A 12,973-nucleotide genomic window follows, 5' to 3' on the forward strand; every position below is an offset into this window, starting at 1 on the left:
GCCCATGACTTGGGAGTAAAATACAACAATCTCTTAACAAATCACCATCTGAGGGATCCAGAGAGTGCCTGTGTGCTCAGATTAGGACCACCTGTCCGCACGACTCCACATCCATTTGCAAGGATCAGGTGGGAGCTCAGACCTCTGTCTCTTAGCAAGACTCCAAAGTGACATTGTTTGAACTCATAGTTTTAGGACCTCCAGCACTGGTTATCCCTATCCTCCGGTCATGCAGTGGATCCTGTGGTGTGCTGTCGACATAATAGAGATCAAAATTATAAAAATATTAGTAACCTATAAAATGTCATATAGCATAAACATGTGAAAGACCAATTCTGTGACTGTAACAGACACAACGTAGCTTTTTAGGAGAGTATTAAGTGAAGGGTGGCTTCTCTGACAATTTGTGACTATATCAGCTCTCATGCTTGCTGGCTCCTTGGACTAAAGCCACAAGCACCATCTGCAGACATCATATAAAGAGGGCATAACATAGTGGACCCAGTGATCTGGGGAGAAGGAGGCAGGGGTGTGGGGAAGAAGAAAGACGTGGCGATGGTGAATGTCTATGAGGGAGGGAAGCTGAGGGCAAGAGGAGGGGACTCTTTTCTGCAGAACGCTCTCAGTCAGGCAGGGCTGGGTATCCTCACTGGGAGCAGGGATCCTCAAATGTGTCCCCCAAGGGGGCATAGTTAACAGAAATAAGAACTTGCATTTCCAGAGAGTTTTCCTCTGGAGATTCTGATTCCCTAAGTCTAGAGCAGGGGCCATGGAACCCATATGTTAATATGGTTCCATGGGTTAATGGATATTAACCCATGGGTTAATATGGGTTAAATATAACCCATATTATATTTAACAAGTGATGTCATGCTAGATAAAACACAACTTGACTAAAGGTAAGGATAAGTAAAGGAATTATGTTTAGCACACAAATAGCCCAATCTAAAGTTCATGGAATATTTGAATGCATAGAGATAAAACAATAATCTTATAGCATAGCATTTGCAGGGGGCATAGACAAAATGGTAAATAAAAAATCCGAAGCATCTTAATTTTGTCTTTTAGAAGAACATTAAGTTCACCTTAAGTAGTTGGCCAGGTTTCTACGAGTTAAATTGAAGATGTGACCAAAGAGTAATATGGTAGGGTAGGTACTCCGCAATGAAGGTTTAGGAGAGAAACTGGGGATGAAAGCATGTCGCCTGCTGCCACCTCGTGGCAGACTTGTGTAGTTAACAAAGACAGGTCACAGGACAGAATAGCAAACGCTGGTCTACTACTATTTATGAGGGGCAAACTTCTTCTTCTAGGACTATTCTTTCCTCTCTCGATTAAGATGCTGATAAGGAGGTTGCTGGTTAGAAATAGGGCAGCCAATACTGTCCAAAATAAACAAAGCTTATCTGTTGACTAAATACAGCCTGTGAAACTCTAGTTTACAAACTTTAGGCTAGAAGAACCATTGCTTGTCATTTAGTGGTTCTGTCAATGCAAGGCTTGCCAATAGAAGGGCAGCCAAAGGAGGAAGATCAGAGAATTAGTGTCATTATCTAGTACAATACATTTCAGCGGGTGCGCCTGATGCCAGTAGGCTGGGTCTGGGGGACCCCTCTGGGTCCCCCAGGACCAGCCAAGAGGATCCTTGGCTTCTCAAAGGATGGAAATCAAACTCTGAGCCAGCAGCGGGTGAGAACAGAGTTCATGAGGATGTAAAGAGAGCAGAAACAGATGGAGTATCTGTATAGGAGATACCAGGAAACTCAGAAAGGAAAGGAGCATGAGTCTTGTCTTTGCTTGGGGTCTGGGGGTTTGATTGGGGATTATTTATGGTCTGGTGTAAGTGTCCTCTTGTAGAGCCCCTCCCTAAGGAACGTGGTGGAGGCCTCCTCAGAACGACGTAAGCCAAAGTGGTCCAATCAGCTCCTATACATGTATGCATAGCTTTGACATGACTGTAACTTGGACTGTGTCACCATATATGGGAGACAAAGAAGCAGAAATTGCATAAAAGGCTACACCCTGCTGTGCTTGGGGCTCAGTTTTTCAGGTACAAACCCACTGAGCCTGTGCTGGCACAATGAATAAAGTCTCTTCCTGGACAGAAAAGCCTTCGGGTCCCATCTCTCTGTGAGAAAATCCTACTACACTCTCAGGCACCCAGGAACTGGTTAGAACAAGACAAGGTCCCAAATGTTATTCCTTGGAGCTAGGGGGTCTTGGTGTTGAGATTCTAGCTTTGGCGGTCTGGAATACACATATCATAGTTTCTTCCAGTCATTCTCACTTGGTCCTTCCTTAGATGCTATCTTTATTAGAGAAATTCTTAACTCCTTGTCCCTCACAAGGAGTACATATGCTATTTGCATTACAAAGCATATGCAAAATGGGGTGGAATGTAGGTCCTAGGAAGAATAGAAGCAGAAAATGAGCAAAAAGCCAATTTGTATGGTGTCCTTCAGTTTCCCTATCTCAGGTCCCCAGACACAGTCCTCAGGCTTCTGTGTCACCTAACAGAATTTGAATTCTGTTGGAGCCAGTTATTCCTTTCCTGGCCAGGCAAACTATTCTAATAACCCAAATCACAAACACTTGTTTACATTCTCACTTCACGCACAGGTAATAACCCAGTGGGTACAAGTACCAAAGTCTTCATATGTCTAGAAATCCAGCATGGACTAGGTTTGACCCTTTTTTCAAAGCTGCCTAAATTCCACTGGGTCTTTTGCCCTCCCTCCCTCCCTCCCTTCCTTCCTTCCTCCCTTTCTTATTTTTTTTTAAGATACAGCAATCATTCTTGCATCTCTGGACCCCTATCTGATTTCATTAGGTAGATTTTCATAGTTATGTGAGGCATGCAGCTTTTTGTTGATAATTTAGATTGATTACTCTTCTAGCATTAAAACATAGGCATTTAGTTTAATTGAATGCGAAATAGTTTGTTATTGACTAAAAATCAATGTCTAATTAGCTTAAAATGGACTGATGTTGAGATCAGAAACTACTTATTGATTTATGTTTCTTATCTTTTCTCTGGTCAATGTCTTGTTCCAAAGAAGCAAAAAAGCAGCAGCTGTCAACCCTCTTTGCACCTCAGAATCTTGGGTGGAAGAGGGACAGAGGAACGTTTTAAATAATGTCCATGCCAGGCCCTAAACCTAGAAGGACCAAAGTCCCCAAGTGATTCTAATGTGTAGGCAGGTCTGTTTTGAATTACCTGTAAGAAAAACTACAAGCCCCGAAATCCATCAAATATTTTGGGTTTTCTCCAGAACCTTTCATTTCAGCACTAAAGGGCTCCAAGTACCGTTTTCCTAAGATGCCTGAGGCTAATTCTTTCGCCGGGAGATTGACGGCACCAGCAGCCAATCGGCAGTCTGAAGGAGTCCCGCTAGAACCAGTAAGAGGCAACAGAGCAAGGCACTTTATTTCAGTAGAAAAACTAGGTCGTAGTAACAGAGGCCAACAAGACGAAAAAGTCAGGGACACTTTCGCCAGCGACAGCGCGGAGGACCGGGGGAGTGAAAGGTGGGGACTGGGGACCGCAGTGTACACCTGGAGGACCCAGCCGCCTCGCGTTGCTAGAGAGACGGTTCTTACTTCCGGGCGCTCAGCGCCCTCGCGGTGCGTCACTTCCGCCCGGCCAGGTTGAAGCGACTTCCTCTTTTCTTTCCCTTCTTCCTTTACCTGGCCCCGCCCCCCGGAAGCTTCTATGGGTCCTCGCCTGCGGGTCAGGGGTGAGAAGTGGGGCTGCAGAACGGACCTTGGTGACTAACTGCCTTGAGTTCCGCTCCCCCGCAGCGCGAGTTGGAAGAACCCAGGTGAGATCTGTGCCAAAGGCGCTGTGAGGCCGTGCGGGCCCTCGGGAATCTCCACCATCTCCGGCTCTGGGGTTTCCCTCTCCTGGGCCTGCAATTGGCCGCGCGGGAGGTTGGGGTCTTGTCTTGCTCCTCAGTCTCCTCTCTCCCCAGATGAGGTCTCCGACTCAGGTTACTGCCACCGATACCCGTTTTCCTGGAGTTTGAATTGCAAGCAGAGTAGTGTGTAGTCTCGGTGATGGCAGGGCTGCTTTCTGAAGTAGCAAAGTGCCTTAGCATCCATTTCTCCTCCGTCGGGCTCTGAAACCCTTGAGGCAGTTTAGGTAGACAGAATATTTGTTCGCCTCCATTGTACATATGAGGAAATTGAAGCTCTTGGAGAATTCCTTCAAGGCAACACAAGGCTCCCTAAGAGGTAGAATTGCTATTCACACACAGATCTAGGTTCTCTAGGGTTGCACAAAATCACGAGAACATTTGGAAATAGAGAAGAAACTAAATATTAAAAAAGGAGCTAGTGTTTGTGAATGCGTTCTTCGTGTCAGGCATTACGGTAAGTTCTTTCTGTACTTACTAATATCTTGTAAAGGGGCACAATAATTATATACTGTTATTCCTGGTTTAGGAAATTGGGTCTCATAGATGATACATGATTTGTTCAGTATTAGCGACTTAGCAGATATATCCCAAGTGTCTTTCAGCTCTGTGATTTTACCAACACAATAGAATTAGTTCCTGTCCTAATCAAACTATTTTTCTGATTCTGGCATTTCAGGAAGTGAGATTTCTGACATTTTCCTCGGTCTCTTCATCCTTTGCCCATTGTCTTATTTCTTAGCATTCTATTTAGAAATTGGTGGTTGTGTAAATTCAGCCTTGACTCTGACTCCACAATTTACTTTTTTCTTTCCAAGAGGAATTTGGGGATTGTATTGCTTGGTATGAAATGAATGGATTTAGATTAAAAAGGCTGGCCAGAAAAATTGATCGTTTTTACATTATAGTCTCTTTATTGTTACTCTTTTTTGCATGTCTTACCTAAGTTTCTGGGTGGGGGGTGTTGTTTGTTTGTTTTTTTCCTCACTCTCCAGGAAAACGTTTATTATCTGGGGCCAAGATGTCCGGAATTGGAAATAAAAGAGCCGCTGGAGAGCCTGGCACATCCATGCCTCCGGAGAAGAAGGCAGCTGTTGAGGATTCTGGGACCACCGTGGAAACCATTAAGCTCGGGGGTGTCTCTTCAACGGTACGTGGAAACAGTGCTTTGAGAGTGTGCTTCTCTCTTCTCAGTTGCAACCTGAAAGTAAGAATTTACGGAAGCCTTCTGATGTAAGAGACATTTAAAACGTAGAGGGAAATAAAAGAGCCAGAAGTAGGTGAAGGGATGTGGTGGCCGGTTCTGAAGAGAGATTTATTGACATTGGATGTTTATTTTCGGAGGTGTGCTTCACACTCTTCTCTGGAGAGTGATGCTTGCTACACATTGATTATAGGCATTTATTAGTGGGAAACTATACATTCATTCTTCATTCACTGAAAAGTTCAGTGCTAGGTACTACGAACAAAATCACAGAAGAGAGTGGTGAAGGATGAGAGTCTGAGGCCAGACTACCTGGAATTGACTCAGCGTCACCCCTTCGTAATGCATGGTCTTTTGTTAATTTCCCTGTGCCTCTTCTTGTCTGTAAAATGTAATTCTTGTACCCACCTGTTGGGTTGTTGAGAGGATAAAATGAAAGAGTCTCTGTTAGGGGTTCAAACATTACCTCTACTTTGGTAAGTACTCTCTCTCTATATATGAGCTATTAATAATTATTATTGGGCTAGATATTATGAATATAACGGTGAATAAAATAAGACATTGTCCTTGCTCTTAGGGAGTAGACTGTTTCATTAGACTGTTATACACCAGAAGCTTATAGTAATATTATATGTCCATTAGACATCAGAAGCTCACTATAATAGGTTTGGATCTAGATCAGGAGTCTATTCTGGAACTCAGCCAAGGGGGTATGGCGTTAAAATGTTTTACATTTGCACAGCTTATAAAACCACATCTCCTACTTATTTGAATTCAGGTTCAGAATAGAGAGAATAATGGGAACATTCAGAGTAAATTGTTGATGAAGTGTCATTTCTGAGTTCATCAGCGATTCAGGTACTCCTTACTGTTGTCAGGAGGTGATTTCATCTAAGCACCGTCTCACGTCATGCATCCCAAGGACATTTGCTAATTCAATAAATCTAAGTATTTGTTGTACATCTGTTATTTGCCAGACACTATGCTTTACCTGAGGACAGCTGTTGGACTTCAGTTTGTAAGGTGTCAGGACAAGGGAACAGAGTGTTCTAGTATTTATGAGTGGGATATGTGCTGTTCATAGGGATAAATAGCCACATGCTCTAAGGGAAGCAGAGAGGATACATCCTAGTTTTGGACTTTATCCGCAAGGCAGTGAGGAGTCATTGGAAGGTCTTAAGCAAGAGAGTAACATGCTGTGACTTATGTTTAGAGAACAGATCGTAGAGGGGCAGGGGCTGTGAGTTCACTTAGCAGAATCATTCCCTTGTTGCTTTTTCCTCTTCTTCCCATTTCATCTCTCTAAGTGTGGGGAACTAGGGCATATATCCTCTGATTCCTACCCCAGTTGGTTAAAGGTTGTAAAGGCAGTAACTCTTCCCCTGCACTTCAGGGTTGCTGTAGTGAGCCAGCTGAGATTATGGAACAAAAAGTAAAAAGACTCCAGGTGTGCTTTATGTCGGAACACTGGCGGTGTGAATGGAGCTGTCCACCAAGGCTGTGCTGAAGTCTGGCAGGCTGACAGGACCTGGCCCTGGGGCACAAAAGTGTCCCACTATAGAAAGCTGTTGCAGTAATCTTGCTGAGGGATCATGGTGGCTTGGGTCACTGTGGAGGTAGTGTTGACAGGCTTTGCTGTTGGATCGGATGAAGTTTATGAGATTCCAGAATTTTCGAAGTACAGACTCTTCACATACTGAGCTAAGGAACAGTATGAGAGGAGCATAGTTTTGGGGAAGCTGTGGAAGATGAATTAGGAGTTTGATTTTGGACATGGAAGTTTGAGATACTTAATAGACCTCTGAGCTGGTAAGTGGTTGGATACAGTAATCTGCAGTCTGGGGAGAGGTCTGGGCTAAAGCTGTGCATTTGGGCTTAGTCGGTTAAGCGTCTGACTTTCGCTTAGGTCATGATCTCACGGTTCGTGGGTTCAAGCCCCACATCGGGCTCTGTGCTGACTGCCAGCTCAGAGCCTGGAGCCTGTTTCGGTCTGTGACTCCCTCTCTCTCTGACCCTCCCCTGCTCACGCTGTCTCTCTCTCTCTCTCCTAGAAATAAATAAAACATTAAAAAAAAAAAACATTAAAATGAGTCATCATTTTGTAGGAAGTTATTATTTGTTTATTTATTCATCTTAATGTTTATTTATTTTTGAGAGACAGAGACAGAGCGTGAGCAGGGAAGGGGCAGAGAGCAAGAGGGAGACACAGAATCCAAAGCAAGCTTCATACTCTGCGCTGTCAGCACAGAGATAGCTGTCAGACAGAGTCCGAGTTTCATGACATGAAATCATGACCTGAGCTGAAGTCAGATGCTTAACCTACTGAGCCACCCAGGTGCCCCATGTTGGAGGTATTTAAATCCATGAGACTAGAGGCTCTAAGCAAGCACAGATAAGGAAGAGGTCCAGGAACAGAGTCCTGTAACACTGTGATATTTTCATGTCAAGGAGACGAGACGAGACTAACCAAAGAGATGGATAATGAAGTAGGAGGAGAAAAAGAGAGAGCGAGGGCCCAGAAGCCAGATGAAGAGAGTGTTTCAGGAAGGAGTTACTCAGGTGCTGCTGATGGCTTAAGTAAGGGGAGCATTGGGTAAAGGGAGGACTGAGATGTTAGGATTAGCAGTAGAAGTTTCTTGGGATCCTCAATGAGAATCTTGTTTGTGGAGTGATGGTGCTAGACACCTAATACAGTGAGCTTAAGAGAATAGGAGAGGAGAGGAATTAGGGAAAAGAGGACAGAGACCATGATTTGCAGGAGTACTGATGTAAAGCAAGATAAAGAAAATGGGGCATTAGCCAGAGGGAAATGTGGGGTTGAGGGAAGGTTGTTTTGTTTTTATTTTAAAGTAGGAGCTATGATAGCAATGATTTGGTAGAGAGGATAAAGCTGATGGAGTAGCAGAAAGAGGAGACAGTTGCTAGTGTGATTTCCACAAATAAGGGAGAGAGCATGTGATATAATGCACAGCAGGGGGGTTGGCCTTAACTAGGAGCAGGGCAGTTGATCCATAGCAGCAAAGAGGAAGGCAAAGAGTTCAGATATGGGTAGGTCAGTAGCTGCAGTTGTGGGAGATAGATGTGGTCATTCTCTTCTGATTGCTTCCATTTTTTTTTCAGTGAAATCAGAAGCACCTCATCTGAGAGTGAGGATGGGGGAGGATGTGTTGGAGGTTTGACGAGACAGGAGAAGGTATGGAGTAGTCTCTTGAAGAGGGAATGGACTAGAGAGATGGAGTATTGCTGCTGGGCAGCACTGAGGACCTACTTGACTGTGATCATGAGTTTAAAGTCAGCCCAGGCAGCATGGTGCTTTGTGTTTTCTATTCATGTTCAGCTGCATGGATGTAGGCCTGGAGTAGTGGAGAGTTGGATGTTACCAGGGGTGGAATTTTTACTAAGCAAGTGTAAGGAAGGAGCAAAGTAGGGGAAGGTTATAGAAGGGTGTGATTGTGACTGATTGTGGAATTTAATGTCAATAAAGAAGGGAGTAAAGAAGTGAGAGGAATGGAGGATGGGAAAGTTATAGGACCAGTGGATTATAGGTTCTCGGGGAGGTGAAGAATTGTGGGAGTCCGGAAACTAGAGAACATGAGCTGGAAAAGTAGGTGGTAATTGTGGAGAAGTTGAGTACAGAGAACATACACGTACAGATCAGGCTAAGAAAAAGAATAACTGGGAGTTCGGTGGCAAAGGAGGTAGAAGACAAGATCATTGGAGGAGAGGAGGTCAATGACTTGATGATTTGAGATACAGGAAGGATCATCTATATGGGAATTGAAATCAGGAAGAACTGTGACATGAATAACATTGGAGAGTGATAATAAGCTAGGTGCTAAATCTTCAGGAAACGTGGGGAAGTGACCTAGGCATTTCTAGACAAGCACAGCAAGGCAGGGTGGCAGGTGGTGCAGACCAATGGCATGAGCTGCAGAGCTAGCGGGTTCTAGGGAGGAAGGTGGGGTAATGGCCTGGAAGTGGCAGTGGAGAGCGAGGCGGGGGCCTACCCACCTCCAGGTGCAGAGCGGTGCTGGAGAAACCTGCAGGGAAACAGAACTCTCATCCAGCTTTCAGTTAGAGCAAGAAGGGGAAGGGAGTGCTCAGAGAAGAGGTTGAGGATTTCATTTGTTAATAGTATTAATAAGCTGGTATAGTTGGGAAACTATTGGCTGTTTTGGCATATCAAGACTGTTTTAACCAAAATAGAAGAAAGAAAATAAAAGCAAAACAAGAAATTGGTGTTCTCATAAACAGTTCTTACTTTTTAAAATATTAGGTAAGAATGTAGTCCTATCCAGTCCTGTTTTCTTTGCCTGGGATCTGCCCCCTCCCCCCCACCTCCAGACCCCAACTTGTCCTAGGGAAGGAGCTATGGAGAGAAATTAAAGATATTGAGAGGGGTGTGGAATTTCTGATGGAGTCTTATTTTTGCAGAAACAGAAGAGAATGGGATCCTGAGCACAAGTTGGAGGTCAAGGTATGGAAAATAGTGGAGACAAGGGACTGACAAGGAAAACAGAGAGAATTTAAAATTCTGAGAGATCTAGATGAAGGATATGGGGATAAGGACATGAGGTACCTGGAAAGCTAGGGTTTCATTTGAGGAATTTAAGATTTCAGTTGTGGCACGGTTCCAGATAATGACAGAAGTCCAAGATGTGGCTTTTGAAATGTGTGGCTGAAGCACAGGGAGTATCACTGGAGTTAAGGGATTCAGAATGCAGCCTGGATGCTAGAGGATTAGATGGTTTGTCCACACGTGTACACATCCATGTGTGTATTGTGGTCACTGGATATATTGGCAGGGACTGAGACAGAGAAGGACCCAGGTGCCAAGGTCTTGAACGGGTGAGGGGCAGTGCTGAGGAGGGCGATGGCAGTGTTGATCCGGGGAGGTTATCTAGCTGGACAGCAGAGCCTCACAGTATTTTGTGGATATCCATGTGAAGAGAACAGTCAGGTGGGTGAGGTCCAAGTTCTGGCAGATTAGTGTCATTCTTACTTCCCGTTGTCATCATAGACTCTTTCCTTTATTTCTTCTGTTCCTACTTCTTATCCAGTTATTGCTTGTAAGATTTAAAAAATGAATAGCTCTAGTCATAGGAAATAGCTAAATAATATGACCCGGTTGAGTTTAACAGCTGGTTTGCCTAATTTCTTTGTGGAGACTAATAAGAATGATTTTGTGGAGCAGGAGGAGCTAGACATTCGGACACTGCAAACCAAAAACCGCAAGCTGGCAGAGATGCTGGATCAACGGCAGGCCATTGAAGACGAGCTCCGTGAGCACATTGAAAAACTGGAACGAAGACAGGCCACTGACGATGCCTCACTGCTGATTGTCAACCGGTACTGGAGTCAGGTAGCTACCTGTTTCTTTACTCAGATTTTCATTTGGGCATTATAGTTCTCCTTTGCAGTCTCTTCATTTCCAGATTCTGTTGTTTTTTCACGACTGTACCTCCCCTTCTCCAGTTTGATGAAAACATCCGGATCATCCTTAAACGTTACGATCTGGAGCAGGGCTTGGGAGATCTCCTCACAGAAAGAAAAGCCCTTGTTGTGCCAGAACCAGAACCAGACTCCGACAGCAATCAGGAACGCAAAGATGACCGAGAGAGAGGCGAGTGTCTGTGGTGGATTCTGCCACTGCATGCTCTGTGGGGTTTTAAAGTAGAGCTTGGCTTGCAGGCTTTCCATTTGAGGAGAAAAGGATTTTGATGTTTCCAGTTTTATAATGTTGATGGCTTCTTTTCCCCCACCGTGTCCTCAGGGGAAGGGCAAGAGCCAGCTTTCTCCTTCCTCGCTACCTTGGCCAGCAGTTCCAGCGAAGAAATGGAATCTCAGCTGCAAGAGCGTGTGGAGTCCTCCCGCCGGGCTGTGTCCCAGATTGTGACTGTCTATGATAAATTACAGGAAAAAGTGGAGCTCCTGTCGCGGAAGCTAAACAGCGGAGGTGAGGCAAGAACCAGGACGCTGGGAACAGAGGGGGAGGAATGGGAGATCAGCTTTGCATGTTCCTTTGTAGTTTGCAAACCTGTGTATTTAACTTTAATTAAATTCCTTGGAACCTAATCTCCAGTATTACTGGTAATACCAGTAGTGCCATTGCTGTGGCATGGTAGTATTTTACAAGTGTTTTGTATGAGCCATGTGACAGTCCTGTAGGAAGCTGAGGAACGCCTCATTCTGATACTCTCTGTTAATAAAACACTTTTATAAGTAGTAGAATTAATTTTATTTTTTAACGAGTAGCTCTGTTTCTGGATGTATGTGTAGTATTGGGCATTGATTTATTACTGATAGTAACTTATTTTAAATATTGGTAATTATATTTTTAAAATTTTTGTTTATTAAATTGAATTTTAAAATTTTTTAATGTTTATTTTTGAGAGAGAGAGAGAGAGAGAGCGAGCGCCAGTGGGGAGACACAGAGCGCAAATAGGGGAGAGGCAGAGAGAGGGAGACACAGGATCTGAAGCAGGCTCCAGGCTCTGAGCTGTCAGCAGAGCCCGATGCGGGGCTCTAACCCCACAGATCGCGAGATCATGACCTGAGCCAAAGTCAGATGCTTAACCAACCGAGTCACCCAGGTGCCCTAGTTGTTTCACCTCAAAGAGTCAGTTTTAATATATTCTTTGTTTTTTTCTGTTGTCTAATATTTTCAAAAAGAGTTGGCTTACATTTTAGAGTTGTTAGATCTCTGTGTTTAAAAAGAGAAAAAGAGGGGTGCCTGGGTGGCTTAGTCAGTTGAGCGTCCGACTTTCACTTAGGTTATGATCTCGCAGTTCGTGGGTTCGAGCCCTGCGTCGGGCTCTGTGCTGACTGCCAGCTCGGAGCCTGGAGCCTATTTCGGAGTCTGTGTCTCCCTCTCTCTCTGGCCCTCCCCTCACGCTGTCTCTCTCTCTCTCTCTCCTAGAAATAAATAAAAATATTTAAAAAAAAAAAAGAGAAAGACTATTATATGGATGGAAAAGGGTCTATTTGAAATAATTATGATGATGCAGAGACGTGTACAATATAGTAAAGTATTTGTGAGGCTAGGTTGCATCTTCTTAAGTGCCCTGATTTTACATTTTCAGTATTACTTTCAGTAATAATTTTGGTTTAGTTGTAATACCTTAATTTCTCTGATTATTCTTTTCTTTTTTTAATGTTTATTTTTGAGAGACAGAAAGTGCACATGCATGCGAGCGGGAGAGGGGCAGAGAGCGAGGGAGAGAGTAAACCCGAAGCAGGCTCCACACTGCCGGCACAGAGCCTGACGTGAAGCTCAAACCCTCTCACGCAGGCTCTGTGCATGCTCATGCTCTTTCTCTCTCTTAGAATAAACTTTTTGTTTTGTTTTGTTTTTATTTTTATTTATTTATTTTTTTTACAAATAGTTTATTGTCAGATTAGTTTCCACATAACACTCAGTGCTCATCCCCACAAGTGTCCTCCTCCATGCCCATCCCCCCTCCCCCCCACATCCATCAGTCCTCAGTTTTTGTCAGCATTCAAGAGTCTCTCATGGTTTGCCTCTCTCCCTTTCCCCCACCATTTCCGCCCTTCTTCTCCCCCTTGTTCCTCCGTCAAGTTCCTCCTAATCCTCCTATACGTGCAAACATATGATATTTGTCCTTCTCTGCCTGACTTATTTCGCTCAGCATAACACCCTCAAGGTCCATCCGTGTTGCTACACATGGCCAGATTTCATTGTTTCTCATTGCCATGTAGTATTGGTGGGAATGTAAACTGGTACAGCCCCTCTGGAAAACAGTGTGGAGGTTCCTCAGGAAACTAACAATAGAACTCCCCTATGACCCAGCAATAGCACTGCTAGGAATTTACCCAAGGGATACAGAAATGCTGA

The 12,973-nt window shown here is 44.2% G+C and overlaps 1 protein-coding gene across 1 annotated transcript in view; it reads left to right on the forward strand.

Moving 5' to 3' along the window:
• Positions 1-3,732: 3,732 nt before the first annotated feature.
• Positions 3,733-12,973, forward strand: part of RNF20 (ring finger protein 20) — a 28,291-nt gene continuing 19,050 nt past the window's right edge. Inside the window, exons 1-5 of the mRNA XM_077752249.1 lie at positions 3,733-3,821; positions 4,910-5,064; positions 10,313-10,480; positions 10,594-10,741; positions 10,892-11,074. Coding sequence (XP_077608375.1) covers positions 4,936-5,064; positions 10,313-10,480; positions 10,594-10,741; positions 10,892-11,074 — 628 coding nt within the window. The 5' untranslated portion in view covers positions 3,733-3,821; positions 4,910-4,935. The remainder of the gene's footprint in view (positions 3,822-4,909; positions 5,065-10,312; positions 10,481-10,593; positions 10,742-10,891; positions 11,075-12,973) is intronic.

This window comes from Crocuta crocuta, unplaced genomic scaffold (genome assembly GCF_008692635.1).
Source record: "Crocuta crocuta isolate KB4526 unplaced genomic scaffold, BGI_CrCroc_1.0 scaffold211, whole genome shotgun sequence".
Classification (NCBI taxonomy): Eukaryota; Metazoa; Chordata; class Mammalia; order Carnivora; family Hyaenidae; genus Crocuta; species Crocuta crocuta.